At 30.7% G+C, this 17,884-nt stretch overlaps 4 protein-coding genes across 7 annotated transcripts; 2 read left to right on the top strand and 2 right to left on the bottom strand.

The window, feature by feature from the left end:
• Positions 1-857: 857 nt before the first annotated feature.
• On the top strand, positions 858-2,305 carry LOC114173478 (protein TIFY 10B-like). Its single transcript, XM_028057918.1, has 4 exons — positions 858-1,051; positions 1,150-1,406; positions 1,493-1,550; positions 1,797-2,305. Exons 1-4 carry the CDS (start codon positions 948-950, stop codon positions 1,942-1,944), a joined length of 567 nt encoding a protein of 188 aa, XP_027913719.1. The 5' UTR covers positions 858-947; the 3' UTR covers positions 1,945-2,305.
• Positions 2,161-6,021, bottom strand: LOC114173477. Its single transcript, XM_028057917.1, has 5 exons — positions 5,320-6,021; positions 4,636-4,743; positions 3,945-3,989; positions 3,472-3,609; positions 2,161-3,047 (listed from the first exon to the last, which is right to left on the bottom strand). Exons 1-5 carry the CDS (start codon positions 5,695-5,697, stop codon positions 2,703-2,705), a joined length of 1,014 nt encoding a protein of 337 aa, XP_027913718.1. The 5' UTR covers positions 5,698-6,021; the 3' UTR covers positions 2,161-2,702.
• Positions 6,022-7,804: 1,783 nt separating this feature from the next.
• LOC114167767 (serine/threonine-protein kinase SRK2A-like) lies at positions 7,805-11,421 on the bottom strand. 3 transcript variants are annotated; one of them, XM_028052814.1, is made up of 10 exons: positions 11,261-11,421; positions 10,571-10,733; positions 10,172-10,246; positions 9,784-9,885; positions 9,632-9,685; positions 9,454-9,546; positions 9,280-9,372; positions 9,080-9,184; positions 8,890-8,988; positions 7,805-8,236 (listed from the first exon to the last, which is right to left on the bottom strand). In XM_028052814.1, exons 2-10 carry the CDS (start codon positions 10,694-10,696, stop codon positions 7,967-7,969), a joined length of 1,017 nt encoding a protein of 338 aa, XP_027908615.1. In that variant the 5' UTR covers positions 10,697-10,733; positions 11,261-11,421; the 3' UTR covers positions 7,805-7,966. The 3 variants fall into 3 exon arrangements, with proteins under 3 accessions (XP_027908615.1, XP_027908613.1, XP_027908614.1); XM_028052812.1 differs by lacking the exon at positions 11,261-11,421 and adding an exon at positions 10,972-11,196; XM_028052813.1 differs by lacking the exon at positions 11,261-11,421 and adding an exon at positions 10,981-11,191.
• A 2,169-nt stretch (positions 11,422-13,590) lies between these two features.
• LOC114174292 (calcineurin B-like protein 1) lies at positions 13,591-17,096 on the top strand. Of its 2 annotated transcripts, XM_028059108.1 has the most exons (9): positions 13,591-13,715; positions 14,311-14,462; positions 14,931-15,013; positions 15,681-15,740; positions 16,008-16,116; positions 16,210-16,262; positions 16,368-16,448; positions 16,763-16,875; positions 16,975-17,096. In XM_028059108.1, exons 2-9 carry the CDS (start codon positions 14,390-14,392, stop codon positions 17,039-17,041), a joined length of 639 nt encoding a protein of 212 aa, XP_027914909.1. In that variant the 5' UTR covers positions 13,591-13,715; positions 14,311-14,389; the 3' UTR covers positions 17,042-17,096. The 2 variants fall into 2 exon arrangements, with proteins under 2 accessions (XP_027914909.1, XP_027914910.1); XM_028059109.1 differs by lacking the exon at positions 15,681-15,740.
• Positions 17,097-17,884: the final 788 nt, after the last annotated feature.

Genomic DNA, 17,884 nt, shown 5'->3' with positions numbered 1-17,884 from the left:
CAACTTTTTTATTTCCTTTTCAATTTGTTTATAAAAAGAAAAAAATGATTAGAATTTGAGATAAATTTAACGGAAATAAAAATTATACTATCTCATTGATAATAAAATTATATGATAAAAAAAAATATGTGATAAAAATGAAAAAAAAAATAATAATAATTCAATTAAAAGTATCTAAAGTTACGAGTTAGCTAAAGGTTAATTAAATTATTCCGTTAAGCTTTGATTTCTGTACTCACCTAACATTAAATTTTGGCCCCAAACATTGATTATGCTAATGCCATGTTTGGAAGTAATCTACGTTAAACATATCCAACTTTTGTTAAAAGAACATTAACTATAACGTTTTTATTTCTGAATCCCGTACAAAATTTTCTGATGACAAAATCTCCGACAAAAACCTCTTAGCAGAGCAAAATTACTAAAAAAATGGATTCAAATCCTTTTTTTTGTTTTCTTTTGCAGTTTTTTTTTAATGTTTACATTTGAACTGGTTTTTAAAAGCCGTACATAAGATATATTTGGTAAGGTTTAGTGGTTAAGCAACGTGCGAGGAGCTAAAAAAGCACGTGAAAAACAACAGCATTGCTATTGGGTATTTGAGAAGGGTTTTTTGGGTATTTCCTAGGGACGCAAATAACACGTTGTGGAATTTTCAAAGGAAAAGAAAACAGACATCAAATAAATGACGAACGAACCGATGTACCATGCAAGTTGACCTGACAACCCTCATGACCTGTCCCTCTTGCACCAGATGCATGCAGCTGTCCTTCAAAAGTTAAACCACAAAAATTAACATAAAATTACACACATGTATTCCTCGTGCCTAAATTCCACAACCCCTTTATAAATTAAAGAATCAAGATAAGGTTCACTCTCATCATCACAAATCAAGTATTCTCTATCTTCACCTTCTCCATTGAAAACATACCACTCTGTATCTCAACATGGATCCATGGAACCTTTCATCATCTTCCAAGTTTCTCTCTAAACAAGTTGCGTACGCTTCTCATCTCTACGCAGAAGAGATTCGCAACATGGGAAATTCCAGGTACCATTCTTTTGCTTCTTCAATTCATGACTTTATGACTGTTTTTTTTTTTTTATTATTGAGTAACTGATGTATGATTTTCCATCATCTGTGCTCAGAGGTTCGCAGTTGACAATCTTGTACGATGGCCAAGTTGTTGTCTTTGATGATGTTCAAGCGGACAAAGCCAAGGATATCATATCTTTTGCCAACACAGGAATGTCTCAAAACCAGAACGGCTATGTTTGCTCATACCCTGCTGCAATTTCTGCTAGTTCCAGCAGACCGTTCCCTTTTCTTATGAATATCATCCCTACCACTGCCAACAATTCGGTTCAGGAGCACCCTCAAGCACCATCTAAATCTGTTATATGCGGTAACTTTCTTTTAATCTCTGGTTTTTTTCTGAGATGGATGGTTTTTGTGTTTCTGATCCTTTGCTTTGTTCTTCTTTTTATTCAGATCTACCTTTGGCTAGAAAAGCTTCACTTCATCGGTTCTTGGAGAAAAGAAAGGATAGGTAAGTGGGCTGAGTCACAGAAATCAATGCTTCAAGAGCCTTCAATTTTGTTTAAAATGGGTTTTAATCTTTACATTTAAAAACAGGGATATTGGTCTATGTATTTTCTAAGATATGGTAAATTTAGTGTGGGTTATAAAACTGCAGCAGATTTTGATCAAATCTTGGGGAGAAAAATATCTTCTTATCAGAGAAAAACTACGAAGTTTTCGAGCAATTGATTTATATACCATTGATGTTTTGCAGAATTGCTGCCAGAGCACCATATCAAACAAGCAATCACATGGAAGCCCTTAATAAGCCAGGTGAATCCACGCCATGGCTCACCTTGGCATCTAAATCGCTACAAGATGAATCTGATTCTGATAGCAGCTCCAGCTTTGGGTTATTTTAAGTGCTTTTCTTGGACAAGCTGAAGAAGATTGCACTTTCATATAGCCATCGTGAAAAAGAGGACTTCGTGGTTTTCCTATAAGCTTAGCCAAGAGTTATAAGGGCTTCTCTATAGCCCTATGCTGATTTTTTGGGGGCCAATGATCAATGTTTTTGCTCATGGCTACTATTGTTGTAATTTTAGACAAGAACTGTAAATTGAATTGGGTTAGCATAGTTTTGGTAAAATATTGAAATCAATTCTTCTCAGTTCTCACTATCACATATATTGTATCTAAGGATTATCTATCTCTTCCTACAAGTATGTAAGCTACATGTAATCACATCCCATCTTTTCAGTAGATATTTTATTTTTCGTCTCAGACTCTTGCACATCTTCTCTCAAATTATCTTAGTTCCTGCCATGAACCAATGAACCAGAAAATGAGGTGTAGTGAGCTGCAATATGAACAACAGTCGAAAAAATTAAAATTTGAAACAGTATGTGTGCAATTATCGTTTAACATAGTCGCAAAAAATGTTTCGGATATCATCATTGTTCTTCCTAAGATTTCTTCCAGCTACATAAAAGCTTTGTATTGTATTCCCTCTTTTACAGCCTTTCTCAAATTAAAATTTCATCACCTTAAATTACAGCGAACAAAGATGCAAAAAAGGAGTAATAATGATAAGATGAAGAAAAAGTCTAGACAGAACAAAAGTTAACTATAAGCTTTGGAACAAAAAAGAATTGCAATCTACATGGTTGCTCAGCGGGTTTCAAATTTCATCTACGTGGCTTTTCTGGATTCTACGAACCAACAGAGGAACAGGTTTTTCCAAAACCGTCACGTTGACATTGTTCCACACATCAGCTATTGTGGGGAGTGCAGAGATTTTCTCTGCAATATGCATGTCTTCTGGAAGAACAGAACCAAATACAGTGTATTCATGTTTCCACTCTGAATGATCAGCAAGGCTAATGAAGAATTCAGGACCAGAAGCAATCCAAGCAACAGAACCCCTTCTAAGAATTGGACAATCTTCCATAGGAAGTTTATTGAAAGCTGTGCCTTGCGCTTCTAGTGTCCCTTGAATTAATGCATAAGGGGGACCAAAACCAGCCTGCAAATCAGGACCATAACCATTTATTTAAGGTTACATATAGTTCTGGTCTTTGAAAATATCATGTATTCTGATTTAATCCTTAAAAATTGTAAAAAGTATGTGCAATAGGAACTCGCATATTATGGGATGTCAAAGCTTCACTTCTGGAAGTATGAGCTTCTTAATTCTTCATTATGGGTAGTTCAGCTTTTTAGGCACGGTTTCTCACGTAATAAATGTGCTTTTAAGTTTCTAGTAAGTGGCGAGGGTCTCAAAAGACACAATTTTGTTAATTTTTAGAAACTAGAAACAATAGTTTTTAAGAAACTAAGAAGAAATTGTCAATGCTTGAGAATGAGGTTTTAATGCAGAAATTCATAACAAAATTTGCATCAGATGTGTGTGTATTCAATCATGCATCAGATGGGAAAATCAGTCTTACATTTTGTATATGGTTTCCTTCTGAATCCCATGATTGACCTCGGCTCTCTGCACGGTAAAATTGGCAGCCAGCACAATGGTTCAAAGACAACAATTCCAGAATGTAGGCAATAGAGTGCGGAGCACAGTCAGGTAAAAGCTGCAGTGAATAAAGAATTATCATAACCAACAAAATTACAACATTGATGCATTTCCTTAGTGCATGTTTCTAATAAACATTTTGTATTCAAATAACAGTTTCACGATCTGCAATTTAAACTAGACATACAATTAGTGGTTCCCAGGACAAGGACATCAAACAAACATAGAAGTACACAGGGTGCTTCCATTTGCCACTAGAACTCTTTTTTCATCAAGTGTACCCTTGTGCTTCTATATGTAATACACAAATACTAACTTTACACAAACATGTCAATAGTGCAACAGCAATATCAAAACATTTGTATTTTAGATGTCGAGAGAAGAAGCACTTACTTTAATATGAAGAGTTCCGTGTTCAGTTTCCAGTCCAATAATACCCTGAGAATAGATGAATTCGAAAGAACAAGGATAAATAAGATAACCCCTCAGAATTTGATAAAGTTCCAAATACATGATACATCAAAACAGGGGTGGGAGAGATATAACATAACTATCTTACTTAACACCACAGTTGTTAAGTAAGACATTTCTACAAAAAGTTAGTGTGTGTAGTCAAAGCACACTAACATAAATAGCAATTGCTCATGTGAACATGGTAGGTGGCTACTATTGGATCTCCTCATTCCTAGTTTCCAATGTACTACCACTATCTATTACCCATTTCCTGAACCTGTCTCTCTAATCAACCTTCCATAACTACTTCAATCAGATCCATATTGTACACATCACAACACAGAATCGACTAAATTGTTCAAGTAGAAAAGAATGGGGAAAAAAACTTGATACAAACAACAGAAAAACATGCATTTTGGAGATAGTTAGCACATTAGTAAAACTATAGACAAATTTGTTTTTGGTTCAGGATGAATTTCTGAGCCATCTGAACAAGAATATCAGATCACACACCAGTTCAATGTAAACACTTCACCAACACAATGTTCATCAAATTGAATTTGCAGCTAAACTGACAAACAAGCAACATTTTAATAAAGATAAAAATGGAAAAACCAAACTTCTCTCTTACCTCTCCTTTCCCAAAGATAAGACCAGAAGTCCAACCAACCACTTCCCCTGGAGGCACTCCTTCTTGCCGTTCAGGTGCCAAGCTGTCCTTCTGTTTCTTCAACCAACACTGAACCAACAAAATCGAATGCTATTATGCTATGACTTCCAAGTTCCGTGTCAAAGTTTTGATCAAAAGAATAATAACTTTCAAAGAAGCCCTCCATTTTTTTATGCATATGAAAGTTATGCACTCGTGAAAGTGGTGCACTCTAACTTCTACGAAAGCTATGAAAGCTATGCAACTCTAGGTGACAAGGACATTTAACTTAAAACAAAAATTCAATACGTTTTACTTGTTATTTTCTTCTGTCATAAATAGTAATAAAGGAGTTTGGCCGAATAGAACTCAAAGTTCGAAGTCAACTCTAAACAGCAAGAATGAATCCAAAAAGATCAACAAAAATGGGAGATCTTCATAAGCTAAGGCAACTGCAAAATTAGCAAACCTGATCTATCATAAACTAAAAATTAACGTATATCTAAGTTAGAAATCATTTTCTAAAACAGTTAACACGAAAAAACTCTGCAAACGAACTTCTTGTAAATAAATTTACCAGAAAAAAGGATTTTCTTTTCTTTTCATCTCCTTCTCCCAGAAAAAGTTTACAGAGAATGTTATCTAATCACACACCACGTAACTTACCTCACCGAACTTGGATCCACAGGCCTTACGATCCCCACAAAAGACCCAAGTATCACAGAGACAAGGTCCATCTTTTCCTGAACACATTGATTTGCATGCGTTGCAGCATCCTTCGGAATTGTTGAACTTAAACTCAGAACCCCACTTCACAGCTGCACCCCAAAGCTCCAAATTTTCAATCCCCCTACAGCACCCTCCCTCGTTCTGCGCCGCCATACCCTCTTCAACCAACCTCCCAAAGTCTGAAACTCTGCTTCTGGCGTTTGCGAGCACCGCAGAGAGAAGCGCGTAGACCAAACCGCCCGAGGCCAAACACACGAAGAGGAGTATCAAACGGTGAGCGAGAACAGAGTTTAGTCCATTGTTCCTCCGACCCATTGGAGAGTTTAGCAGGAAAAGGATAAACTTGTAAGCAATTGAGTCAGGAAAATACCAAGACCAGCACCGTTGACCTTGAAATGAAAGTGGGAAACAACAGTGACAGTGCAAATGAAATGGAAGAGAGAAGGGTCATGCCACGTCGTGGTGATTCAAAAGCTTGGAATGGAAGAAATGGTGGAAAGAGTTTTGAATTGGACGCTCTGGGTTCAGAGTTCAGATCGATGGCATTTTGTCCATTTTCTTTTTGGTCCCAAATGAGTCTTTGACAATGTTACAAGAACGTGTTGTCTCGTTTGTTTGGGATGATTTCGATTCGATGCTGATACCAAACATTAAAGAAAAACAGAAAGTGGTGAAATAATTGAGCTCCATTATTACAAATTGTTATAATATAATAAAATATAATAAAATTAAGGCGTAACTAAGTTTTTGACAGTTGAATAGTATAACTCAAATAATAATGAACCATGTGGGTAAATTCAACGGTTGAAAATTTATTAAAGAGATAATATTTTAGTCCATATGTTCAATTTATTAAATAATGAAAAACAAAAAAGGCTTTTACTTGCACCATACAAACACTTCTATGTGAAGTAGTGCTGACTCTGTTTTCATCCTTCACACAGAGCAAATAAGGGTTCATGCAAAGTGACATATTAGATTTAACTTATTTTGGAAAAAAAATTTAGTATCTGAAAATCATCTAAAAAAAGTATCGAATTTATTATTATCTAAAATAAATTAAATAAATGTTAGAAAAAATATTTTTTGACAGCATTTGATTTAACGATCATTTGACTATTCTTTGTAAAATAATATTAACAAAGAATAATTGTTATATTTCTATAAATAAGAGAAAGTGAATAATAAAAAATAATATTAAATGATAATAAAAAAAAATGTAGTGTCATAATATCGATAGCTGTACGATCATTATTGTAAATAATTGGCTAATTTGAATGCCATACAATACAAGAATGGTATATTTCGGACATGTCAAAGAAAATGCATTTTAATTAAAATAATAAATTGAAAAAATATATATTTCAGTCAAATTTTAGATTTTTTTTGTTTTATTTTTCTGTGATGTAGTCTCTGTTATATCTTCAAAATACACCAATAAACATTTATATTGATGTTTTAAAATATATTAATTAAACAAAATATATTAACTAAACCACACATTTTAATTAATATTGTAATTATAAACAAAATATTTTATTAATATAAAATTCGTTCAATTAGTATTAGATTCTATCATTTAAAATAAAATTGTACGTTTAAATTTTGTAAATGAAAAAGAAAACGTGGTTAAAAGATGATACTTTACTAATGTTGAGTGAGTCATAAATTTATTAGTCTCACACCGATTTAAAAACAAAAATGAGACATATTTTTTTCGGACTCCCAATATTTTATTCAATATGCGATCCTTCTGTAATTGTCTTAAAAAAATTAATATATTTGGATTCATCTCTTTATGAAGTTATGATCATTGGTTTCTTTTGTATCAATTGAGATGTGGATTTTAACAAGGGTCCAAAATGAAAAATTCGTAAAAAAAAAAACGTTCTAACACCTTAGTTAGTAGACGAAAATAATTAGTACAAAGTAAATATCAATATTGAATATAAATTAGTATAAAAAATAGTAAAAAACTCAATCTAAATATAAATTATTAACTTTGACATTTAGTTTTGAATATTATTAAAATGATTGAGTTCGATATTATAAACCGAAAATAAGTGAATCGATTATAGTTAATAAACTTATAATATAATCTTTAAAGTATACTATGATAAATTTGTAGTTAAGGTATGTAACATTTTTTTTCTCTTTTCATTTTTTTACTTCATGTTATAACTCGATATTTGAGTAAAGTTCAATGTTATCATATAAACTTTTTCAATTTTATCTTCTAATTAATGTAATATTTTGTTTCATATTATGTTAAATAAATTATTGTGATGAAGTAATATAAGGAAATAGGTTATTTTGTTAGATTTGATCTATTGAAATAAAATAACTAGTTATTTGAATATATAAAATAATCACTAAGTTATATAAGATACTTAAATGAAATACGTTAATGAAAGCAAGATCATTTTTACACAAAACTTGTTTTTCAATTTGGTGTTTTAGAAAGTGTGAACTTCAATTGGAAGTGATACAAATTGTTCCATACCCAACCTATATACCTCACACACACGAAGTCGTCATAGTAAATTTGGTAAACAAAATTATATAGAATCTGCTCAACCGTAAATTACTCAAGGACTAGATATTTGGCAAAGTGGTCATCAACTTCCTCGTTAGCCTCACCACCACGTACAACGTTCGACGGTCCTGTCGAAGTTTGCTCACTAGTTTGAATCTTTGTCCTTGCTTCTTCTATGATCTGCATTATTTCTTCCACACTCTGGCTTGGTTGGTCCTTTTGTGTTTCCTCGTAACCTCTTCTTTCAGCCTCAATTATCTCCCTCGGTAAATTCTTCCTAAACCAAAGGTGTTGTTTTATCTCCGACATGGTGATCCTCTTTCAACAACCATGAAAATAATACAAATTACTAATACTAATACACTTCAATTATTACAAAACAAATCACTTCAAAAAAGATTAGTCACAAACAAAATGGATAAATGTTTTATATCAACGACATATTGATAACTTGCTAAAATGTTTTCATGACAATTATAAAGTATGAATTTAGTCAGGTACATTATGATATGTAGTAAAGTGTTAGAAACTTAAAGACAAACTAAATGATGCGTCTTTCAAGGAAAGATGTTCAATGGTAATTCACAACATTAATGACACCTGAATCTAACTCTAATAAGGGATTGATTTTTCAATTTAAGATTTAAGACAATAGATATAGAGTCTTCTATCTTATATTGTTTAACTTTTTTATTTAATGTGAGACTTAGACTCACTTGGATTTTCAACATTTCTAAGAATGAGTCTCTTCCATACTAGTACACTCCTTCTCAATTGAAAGCATTTCCAATGAAGAGTATTATTTTTTATTTTTACCTAATGTGAGACTTAGACTCATACCGTAAACAATAAACATAAGATGTTTTGGAACACCTGATGATTTCTAATTACAAGCTTTTAGCCTGTGTCTGAAGATAATGATTTGTAGTTTTGTATATATGAGAGTGACGGTATTAATGATAGTTACGTACCTTGGCAGGATTGGCAACAAAAATAGAAGAGATAAGATGCCTGCACTCCTTAGAAACACGAACGTAGTCGGGTATGGCGTATTGAACACTCATAATTCTCTGCCAACGAGAGAATCAGAGTTTAATCTTGCTGCTATAGATCAAAGGTATTAATCATAAAGGATCTCTTTTAAGTCAAGTAAGAGTTCACCCCAATACTCTTTCTGAAATTCTTAGGATCTTCTGGATCTTCAAATGGGTATGCTCCAACTAACATCACATAAAGAGTCACACCACACGACCAAACATCTGCAATCTACAGAATTCCCAATTTCAGACCCAAATTCACCATGTTTTCACAATGTCATCATAGTTTCACTTTGCAGAATCATTAAGCACAGTTCACAATACCTTTCCATCATATTCCTTTCGTGACAAAACTTCTGGAGCAATGTATGCAGGAGTTCCAACCGTTGACTTAGGCTGAGAGTGCAGCAAAGCAGACTGCATTTCAATGTTAAATTGATTACCGAATTCACAGAAAAATATATGAAAAAGGGTTCACTTTGGTGAGATGTTACAAACCTTGGAGAATCCAAAGTCACAAATTTTAAGTCTAGGAGCTGGATTTCCGTCAAGTAGAGTGTTTTCTAGTTTCAGATCTCTATGACATATTTGCTGGAGTAGTAGGATACATAAGATGATATAACTACACAGGGCTTTAAATGAACAAGAAGAAAATTTTCTGAATGCCTATATATACCATGGAATGACAATAGCTAACTCCAGATATTAGTTGCTGGAAGAAAAATCTTGCCTGCGATAAAGGGAATTCATCAAAACCATCACTTGATAATTTTTACTTATAGAGGATCTACTACTACACACACACGCACACACAAACAAATGATCAACCTCATCTTCACTCAATCGACCAGCATTGCATATCCTATCGAAGAGTTCACCTCCAGCAGCATACTCCAAGACAATAGCTAAATGAGTTTGGGTCAGAAATACCTGCAGAAAAAAATCTAACTTCCAGAATGAGAATACAACTTCAGAGAGCTTTCAATAGAACACACCCTATTATGAGTTACACCTGCATTTCTTTATGAGCCAATAACATCAATGAACTACACAGTTTTGTTTTGTTTTGTTTTGTTTATAGTCTAAAATCAAGTCTGAAGCAGAAGCAGTGTTTGTATGAAAGCTGTAAGAGCAAAAAATTCTTACAACTATCACATAAGTTGAAAAAAACAAATCCTAATCAAGGAACAGCTTGAGTACGGAAACAAACTCTTACCTCTTTGAACCTAATAATATTGGGATGCCTTAGAGATCGGTGATTTACTATTTCCCTTTGGACATTCGCATCAATCTGAAACGGCAAACATAACTTACTCAGAGGAATGTAAGATGAGAACAAATTTGGGGAAAAAATTCAGCAAAAAAAAAATGTGAGGCTGATCTAAGGATAAGGAGGATCAGGTGAGGTGAGCTAGTTATTTTGATAAATATCTTTCCGACAGAATGAGATCAGCAAAGGATCAAGGAACTGGATTGTATCTGGAAATTGAGGTGAATAGAGTTTTCACAAATCAAACTGAGAATGCAAAGCAGAAGAGAAATCTGAATGAGTCAAATTCAGATTGCTGAAGGAAAAAACTGAATCATCAAATGTTTCATCATAAAATTTCATGACCTTTTTTCCTCTTTCTATGTATTTGATAGCAACAAGTTCCTCTGTCTTCTTGTCTTTGGCCAACCTCGCCACTCCAAAGTTCCCCGAACCAAGCTCCTTCAGAGTCTCGTACCGTTCTTCTTCCATATCCACTCTCACCAAAGCCTCAAAAATCAGACCAAACCTTTTCACAATAGAAAACCCAAATAAGAAAATGGATATGGCTTTATATACTCTTTATCACCTTACATTAAAAGTCCAATGAGGCCAAATATAATAAACAGTTACACAAGGGAAACAAAGAACACTTCAAATTAAATTAAATAAAATCGAAAGCCAAAGCCAAGAGGGAACGAAGCATGTGCAGTTATCATCAATGGGGGGAAGCGAAAAAGAGTTAAAACTCAATAAACTGAACTCACCCTCTTTACCTTTGTTGTTCTTCAACTGTAAAAGCAATTTATGTTCATTATTTTTGGGTATAAATTCTTAGTTCTGAGTACCAAGTACGGTGATGAGGTTTGTTCAAAACAGTGTAAAAGACAAGGACATTTTGAAGAGGCAAAAGTAAAGTTTACTCCAAAGAAATTAGTCGCTGCTACGAAGCTAACTGTGCATTACGACATCCTCGTTCACACCAAAAGATAAGGAGTGCATTTATGTGATTGTTACATAAATAGATGGACAAGAAGATATGGATTCATTACATACCAAAATTTGTTAATGATTGGTAACTGATAATGATGATTACTCCGATCCAAGCAACATACATGTCGTGAGAAAAAACCAAAAAAAAAAGTGATTTTTAAGTGTAGATGGTAGTATGAGCCATACCCAAAAGAAAATGAGAATGACCAATACTGTCTGATAAAAATTTAGATGAGAGAATTATAAACTAGGTGTGAAACATAATCCTGTGAGGTTTATCAAGTTATATTAAAATAACATTTTAAACATTAAGTGCATAGGTTAAAGACTTGAATTTAAAATTAACGGGTTATATATCAATTTTGTAAACAAACTGAACAACTTAATTGTTATGTATTGTTAAGATAAAAAAATTGCATTATTCTCTTAAAAGGTATATTTAATTTTCTTCCTAGAGTATTTTCAAGTCAGAAAACAAAAACTGTGATAATTGAAAAGAATCTGATTTTTTTCTTTTAATCATGTTAGAAGTGGAATTAACAAAGTCGATTTATAAGGTGATTGTATTTTTTTATATATTGTGAATTAATTTTATCTCTAGTCGATATGGGATTTTCAACACATCCCTTCTCACGTTAAGGTATATTTATCTCATATGTGAGACTAAAGTTTGATAAATGATTCGTTAACTGTCCAATTACATATGAAAAAAATCTCGTTAGGATAAAATCTAAAGTGGATCTTAAATAGAGACGAAATTGTGTTGAAATATATAAAATAAAGGAAAGAAATATGTTTTAAGCGTGTTGGAATGGAGGCATTATAAGGTTGCTTTCGCTTTGAAATTTGGAGAATAACGTTCGCGCAGCACTGGGTCCCACCTGATTAAGCTTTCTTCTGCTATTACTTTTCTTACAAAATTGACGTTTTTATTTTATTTTATTTTATTTTAAAAGTCAATGCTAAAACACCATAAATGGATTCATCTCCGCCGTTAAATTTGTTGCAACGTGTTTATCTGAACGGCCCACAAAGCAACTCCAGTTATAACAGTTGTTCTATCTATATATTTTAGTTACAGTATCATGTAAGAAGTATTTTGAATGATTATTTAACTTTTATTTAAAACGCCAAAAAAAAATCTCTAGAGTCATTTAAGTTTTATTATTTTACAATAGTTTCAATAAAATTCCCTTTTAATCCATGTTGTGTACGAAAACATTATTAATAAAATAAAGAGATTAATATATATAAAAAAATGCTTAGCCTTCACCTCACTGGTGGGTGGTTGAGCCATCAAATTAGAATTTTGAAAAATAAAGAAGAAACTGTCTTTGTCTAACTCAACGCATGGCTCACGGTGTCCCGTTTTCTATTTTATTTTTAATCTTAACAGGAATTTTATTGTCTTATACCACTATTTAAAGTTATTTATAATTTTGGATAATATTTTTTTAATTACCGTTCAATTTATAATTATGTTTGTTTAAATAAGGATGTGTCGAGAAAAATCAATTTTTATAGTTACATAAAAAAGACACTCTTAAAAGTTAAAAGGAAGACCGCACGCATACTTCTTTACATATTGGGAAATTGAAAACACCAGTTTGTCCAACAGCTATTATGTTTACAAATTTTTTCAAAAAAAAGAAAAAATAATATTAATATATATTTAGCAACACTTAACCATACCATATAGCACAAAAGTAAATTATGTAAACCAATGTTAAAGTAAAGAAGTACGAAACATTTTGCATAAAACTACAAAGTACGAGAATTGTGAAAGCTATAAAATATAAAATAATTTTATCTATGTAAGATAGTTAAAAATTAAATTTATGATTTAAAAAAAAATTGTAATTTAAGAATTGAGTCTAAAAACTATATACCTATTAATAAAAATTAGTGGTTTATGTAAGAATTTCATGACTGTTTTTGATGGACACATTTTCTTACTAGTTTTACTTTTATTAATATAAATCTTTTTTATTATCTTAACTTTTAAATTTTATAATTGTTTTTTAAATTTAATTAACTACTTAAAATAAAAAAAATAGTTATAATAAAATTATAAAAATTATCTTATTTATTCAATAATTATGATACAAAATATATTTTTTTATTATCATAATAATAGAACTGAATATAGGAACATTTTTTACGCTAATTTGAAATAATGAAAACATGAATTTTGTTGTTGGACTTTACGATGTGTGAAGTTATTGTATAGTTGTCTAGTTTATTTTAAGAATATGTCATTGGTTATATGATTTGTTTCAAATGATTTTGATTGGCATTGCCAACCTTACTTAGGTTGAGGACAATATTGGCACCAACATCCTTCTATATAACCCTTAAATTTCACTCTTAGATTTCACTTTCTTCTCTTTCAATAATAATTTATCTCCTTTCTTTTCTTTTCTTTTCCTTATATTTCCATTAGTAATATTGAACCAATGGCCACATATATTTAGTTAAAACATCAAACGCCAATTTATGTGGCCAAGTTTTGAAGCTGGTGAGTCTTTTCTCCCATGTCATTTTTCACGACATTATGTTTCAACATTTGTGTTCTTTCATGATAAATTAAATGTTTTGTTTAGGGTTTCACGTTCATTGCTATAAGATTTTTTTGCATGCATGATGAAGAGAAATTAGTTTCAATGTCTCAAAATTTAACGGCTTTTCGTTTGACAATTGTATCATATGTTTCCTTGTTTGATGTATGAGTTAAGGATACAATGTTGGTTATGGATCTTAATTTATACAATCTATCGATTAAATCTGTGAAATTGTTGTTTTTATGAGTTTGTTTGTTACATATCCGAACCTTTTGTAATTCAATTCAATTCATCGTTCATACCTTCTCGTAAATATCATCATGATAAGCCAATGTTAAAAACCATATCGTTTCTTGCAATTTTTTTTCTTTTTCAAACAAACAAAAAATTTAAGAGTTGGTCTTCCAGAAATTGTCGTTTTGTGATTAAATATCATGAGATGCTTAATTTATTTTCATTTGCCTCTAATGTTAATTATGTTGATTTATTACTGACGAATTAATTCTTCTTCTTATGATGTTTGAATCTGGGTTTGCAATTGGAAATTATAAGATGTTTTAGCAACATATTCAACTAAAGCTGGAACACTACTATTCTAGTACGTGTTCAATTGCTTACATTCCCTTCATAAATGGGTTGTTTCCACTCCAAAGTAAGGGAAATTCCCATGGAAGATCCCGTTGCTCTTGCGTCAGAGACAGCTTGTAAGTGTTCTTTTTCCTAAGATCATAATGCTAATGATTCTTTCGCAATTGTAACATTGTTTTTGTTTTTGAGATTTTTTTTTTTTTTGTGATGTTGTCATAAAGACAAAACCAACCTTTATTTGTGGGAAAATAAATTTAAAGTAACACAAATGATATTGTTACAGCACAAATCAAATGCATATGCTAGTTTCTTTCTAGAGTGAAACTTTAGTCTCACTTGGGTTTTTGTTCAACTTGAAAACAACCAATAACCAGAGCATTTTTTGATGCATCAACAATTTTTACTCTATCCTGGTAGAAAATTTGAAAGATGATCAAAATATCAAATAATTAATTGAGTTTAGCCTATTATGAATGTATTAATGCATTCATTTGAGTCATGTTGCTTGTTATATAATATTTTTTTAAAACAAGACACACTCTCTTATAGCTTTAATCTTATTTGTTAATTTTTTGGTTTCCCAGTTAGTGTCAGTGATGTTGAAGCACTTTATGAGCTGTTTAAGAACATTAGTAAGTCTGTCATTGATGATGGTCTAATAAGCAAGGTAACAAATAGAACCTCCATTCTTTTTACGACAACTTTGTTATTACTATAATTTTCCTGCTTTATCATAATTCTAATAGGTTTCATTTATATGTTGTTTGAATTAGGTTATCACTTCTTTAGTCATACCTATTAAGTAAATTATGAAATGACATTATCACACTTTATGTTAAGTAGTGAACTTTAAGTCTAATTCAATTTCACAAAATCGGCTAATTTCACAAAATTGGTTTTGTAAAATGAGGTTTGCACCCACTTATATATTATGAAATTATCTTATCTCTAGTCAATGTGTGACTTTCTAGACTTTAAAAGAATTTAAATATGCACAACATACTTTGCGTCTAATTAATAAACTGGCTCTCTCTCTCTATATTTATCTATCTTTTTATCTATCTATCTATATATATATATATATATATATATATATATATATATGTATATATATATATATATATATCTTATTCAATCATATTTATGTTTGTAATATTTTGTGCACAATTTCTCTTTTAAAAAACGTGTGGGGGCTCCACAATTTGTCTATTTTTGTAATTTTTTAAAAATTTGCTCATTTTCGTAATATCAGAATACAAATTTACTTACATGTGAACAAAAACCTCGACCTTCAAGTACCTAATCCTAACAATGAGAATAAGTATTTTTTTCAGGAGGAATTTCAACTAGCAATTTTTAACAAGAAGAAAAAGGAAAACCTCTTTGCGAGTCGGGTACTTTAGAATATTTATTTTCTTTTTAAAATAATTGTTTTATTATTGTTAATATTGTTTGCAAGCTTGTTTAATTCGCCACATATTGCACTTTTTATAACTTTAAATAGATGTTTTGTAATACAAGTAGTATAATTTTTATTTTTGGAAAATCTTTTTTACAATAATTCAAAACTCATAACTAATCTTTCTAATTACTTAGATTCATTTAATTAAATGGCTAACTTCTAATTACTTCTCTTAACAATTTTCTTTTTTAACATGTAGATCTTTGATCTATTTGATGTAAAGAAGAAAGGAGTGATTGACTTTGGTGATTTTGTAAGAGCACTCAATGTTTTTCACCCATCTACACCAATTGAAGTCAAAATAGCATGTAAAAAGTCGAATTAAAACCTATTTAATTAATTTTAATATTTTGGTTTATTCTTAAATCAAATGATATAATTTCTTGTGAGTTTTCCTACAGTTTCGTTTAAGTTGTACGATTTAGATAACACAGGATTCATAGAGCGTCACGAGGTAAAATGTTAAATCATTTTCTTTCATGCATTTTTTTTGTATAAATGAAATTATAATCTAAATGTTGTTATATACACAATTTATCTATGTTATGATTGTTGACAGGTCAAGCAAATGATAAATGCACTTCTATGTGAAGCAGAAATTAAGTTGCCAGAGGAAATGATAGAAATGATTATTAACAAGGTGAGTTTAAGAATTTGGGTTTTCTGCTGGGTTTTTTTGATGTTGTTTATTTGTTGTGTCTCCATAATACATTGATTACCATTAATTTTGATGTTTTCAAATATATTAAAAAGATAACTAAAAGGCCAACACAATATATTTTTAATGCTTAGTAAAAAACAACACACAAAAAAATCAGTAAAGAGTCTAGACTCGTGAGTTTACGTTTGTTGAAAACGCTTAAACTTTCATATTACTTCTATTAATTTCCTCTTAATCTTTCATTACTTATTAAAAAAAAAAAAACTTATGTTGACTTTTATTTTTATGAGTAGACTTTCATGGATGCTGACCCTAATCAAGATGGGAAAATAGACAAATATGAGTGGAAAAACTTCGTTTATGAAAACCCTTCATTGTTGAAAGTTATGACGTTACCTTTCTTGAGGTATGTTGAAATAACTTTTTTTATTGAAAATTTTCAATCACTTTTGTTGAGAAATTGTAATTGTTATTGTTTAACTCGTGAGTTATGGAAATAATGCAGGGACGTGACAACTGCTTTTCCAAGTTTTGTGTTTCATTCAAAGGTGGAGGATGAAATCGCAGAATGAGGGCATATTGTGGTTCAATATTACTAATATAGTGGAAATATTAGTAGTTTAACTTATTTATTTTGGTTGTTGTTTTTCTTTTCTTTTCAATATAATGAATTTAGATGACTATCACTTGTTTTTATTATTTTCAATAAATTGAAATCAAATAATAAAATGTATATTAAAAAATATATTTCTAACACTTTTCTTATATTGTTTTTAGATTTGAAGATAAATTTTAGATAATAGACTTGATTGAAAAATGAGATGAAGACGTGATTGTTTAGATTAGAACAATAAATTAATGAATTTGAGTTGAAAGTTTATGAAAATTATTAGAAGTATAAAAAATGTTTCAAATGATAAAAATAAAAGATTATTACTTTGCACAATGATAAAATAGTTTCAAATAAAATATAATAATAATAATAGTAATTATTATTATTTATACTAATTTTATTATTATTACTTAATTAATTATTATTTATATTATTATATATTATTTTATTATATTATATAAATATAAAAATGATAATATATATATATATATATATATAAAAATCCAAAATCGATTTTTTTTTTAACTTTTGGCGTGTAACACTATTAAAAAATCTTGTTTCGTGTTAACAAATGTATTAAATTGTAATATCTTGTAGAACTAATATGGTGTAAATTAATGTTATATTTGGAGAATAGTAGCTAAATATGTAACACCCCATTTAATTAAGTACATGAAATTAAAGGAGCGTCACGATAAAGATAACATAAAAGCACGGTCTGGGAGTTTCAAACTCAACTCCATACAACCTATGGCACACCACGATGCCCAAAAGAAACCAGAGTACATAATACTAAGGATGA

The sequence above is a fragment of the Vigna unguiculata genome, chromosome 2, assembly GCF_004118075.2.
Source record: "Vigna unguiculata cultivar IT97K-499-35 chromosome 2, ASM411807v1, whole genome shotgun sequence".
NCBI classification, from domain to species: Eukaryota; Viridiplantae; Streptophyta; class Magnoliopsida; order Fabales; family Fabaceae; genus Vigna; species Vigna unguiculata.
The sequence above is the reverse complement of the archived record's forward strand: the minus strand, read 5'-3'. Positions and strand labels throughout refer to the sequence as shown.

Coding starts and splice junctions, on each gene's coding strand:
- LOC114167767 (XM_028052814.1), bottom strand. CDS start 10,696: ATGGAAGAAGAACGGTACGAGACTCTGAAGGAGCTTGGTTCGGGGAAC. Junction 9,373..9,453: donor GTGACTTTGGATTCTCCAAG/GTTTGTAACATC, acceptor ATTGAAATGCAG/TCTGCTTTGCTGCACTCTCA. Junction 9,185..9,279: donor GAAAGGAATATGATGGAAAG/GTATTGTGAACT, acceptor GGAATTCTGTAG/ATTGCAGATGTTTGGTCGTG.
- LOC114173477 (XM_028057917.1), bottom strand. CDS start 5,697: ATGGGTCGGAGGAACAATGGACTAAACTCTGTTCTCGCTCACCGTTTG. Junction 3,610..3,944: donor ACGGAACTCTTCATATTAAA/GTAAGTGCTTCT, acceptor TATTCACTGCAG/CTTTTACCTGACTGTGCTCC. Junction 3,048..3,471: donor AAGGAAACCATATACAAAAT/GTAAGACTGATT, acceptor CCTGATTTGCAG/GCTGGTTTTGGTCCCCCTTA.
- LOC114174292 (XM_028059108.1), top strand. CDS start 14,390: ATGGGTTGTTTCCACTCCAAAGTAAGGGAAATTCCCATGGAAGATCCC. Junction 15,014..15,680: donor ATGATGGTCTAATAAGCAAG/GTAACAAATAGA, acceptor TATTTTTTTCAG/GAGGAATTTCAACTAGCAAT. Junction 16,263..16,367: donor GATTCATAGAGCGTCACGAG/GTAAAATGTTAA, acceptor GATTGTTGACAG/GTCAAGCAAATGATAAATGC.
- LOC114173478 (XM_028057918.1), top strand. CDS start 948: ATGGATCCATGGAACCTTTCATCATCTTCCAAGTTTCTCTCTAAACAA. Junction 1,052..1,149: donor CGCAACATGGGAAATTCCAG/GTACCATTCTTT, acceptor ATCTGTGCTCAG/AGGTTCGCAGTTGACAATCT. Junction 1,551..1,796: donor TTGGAGAAAAGAAAGGATAG/GTAAGTGGGCTG, acceptor GATGTTTTGCAG/AATTGCTGCCAGAGCACCAT.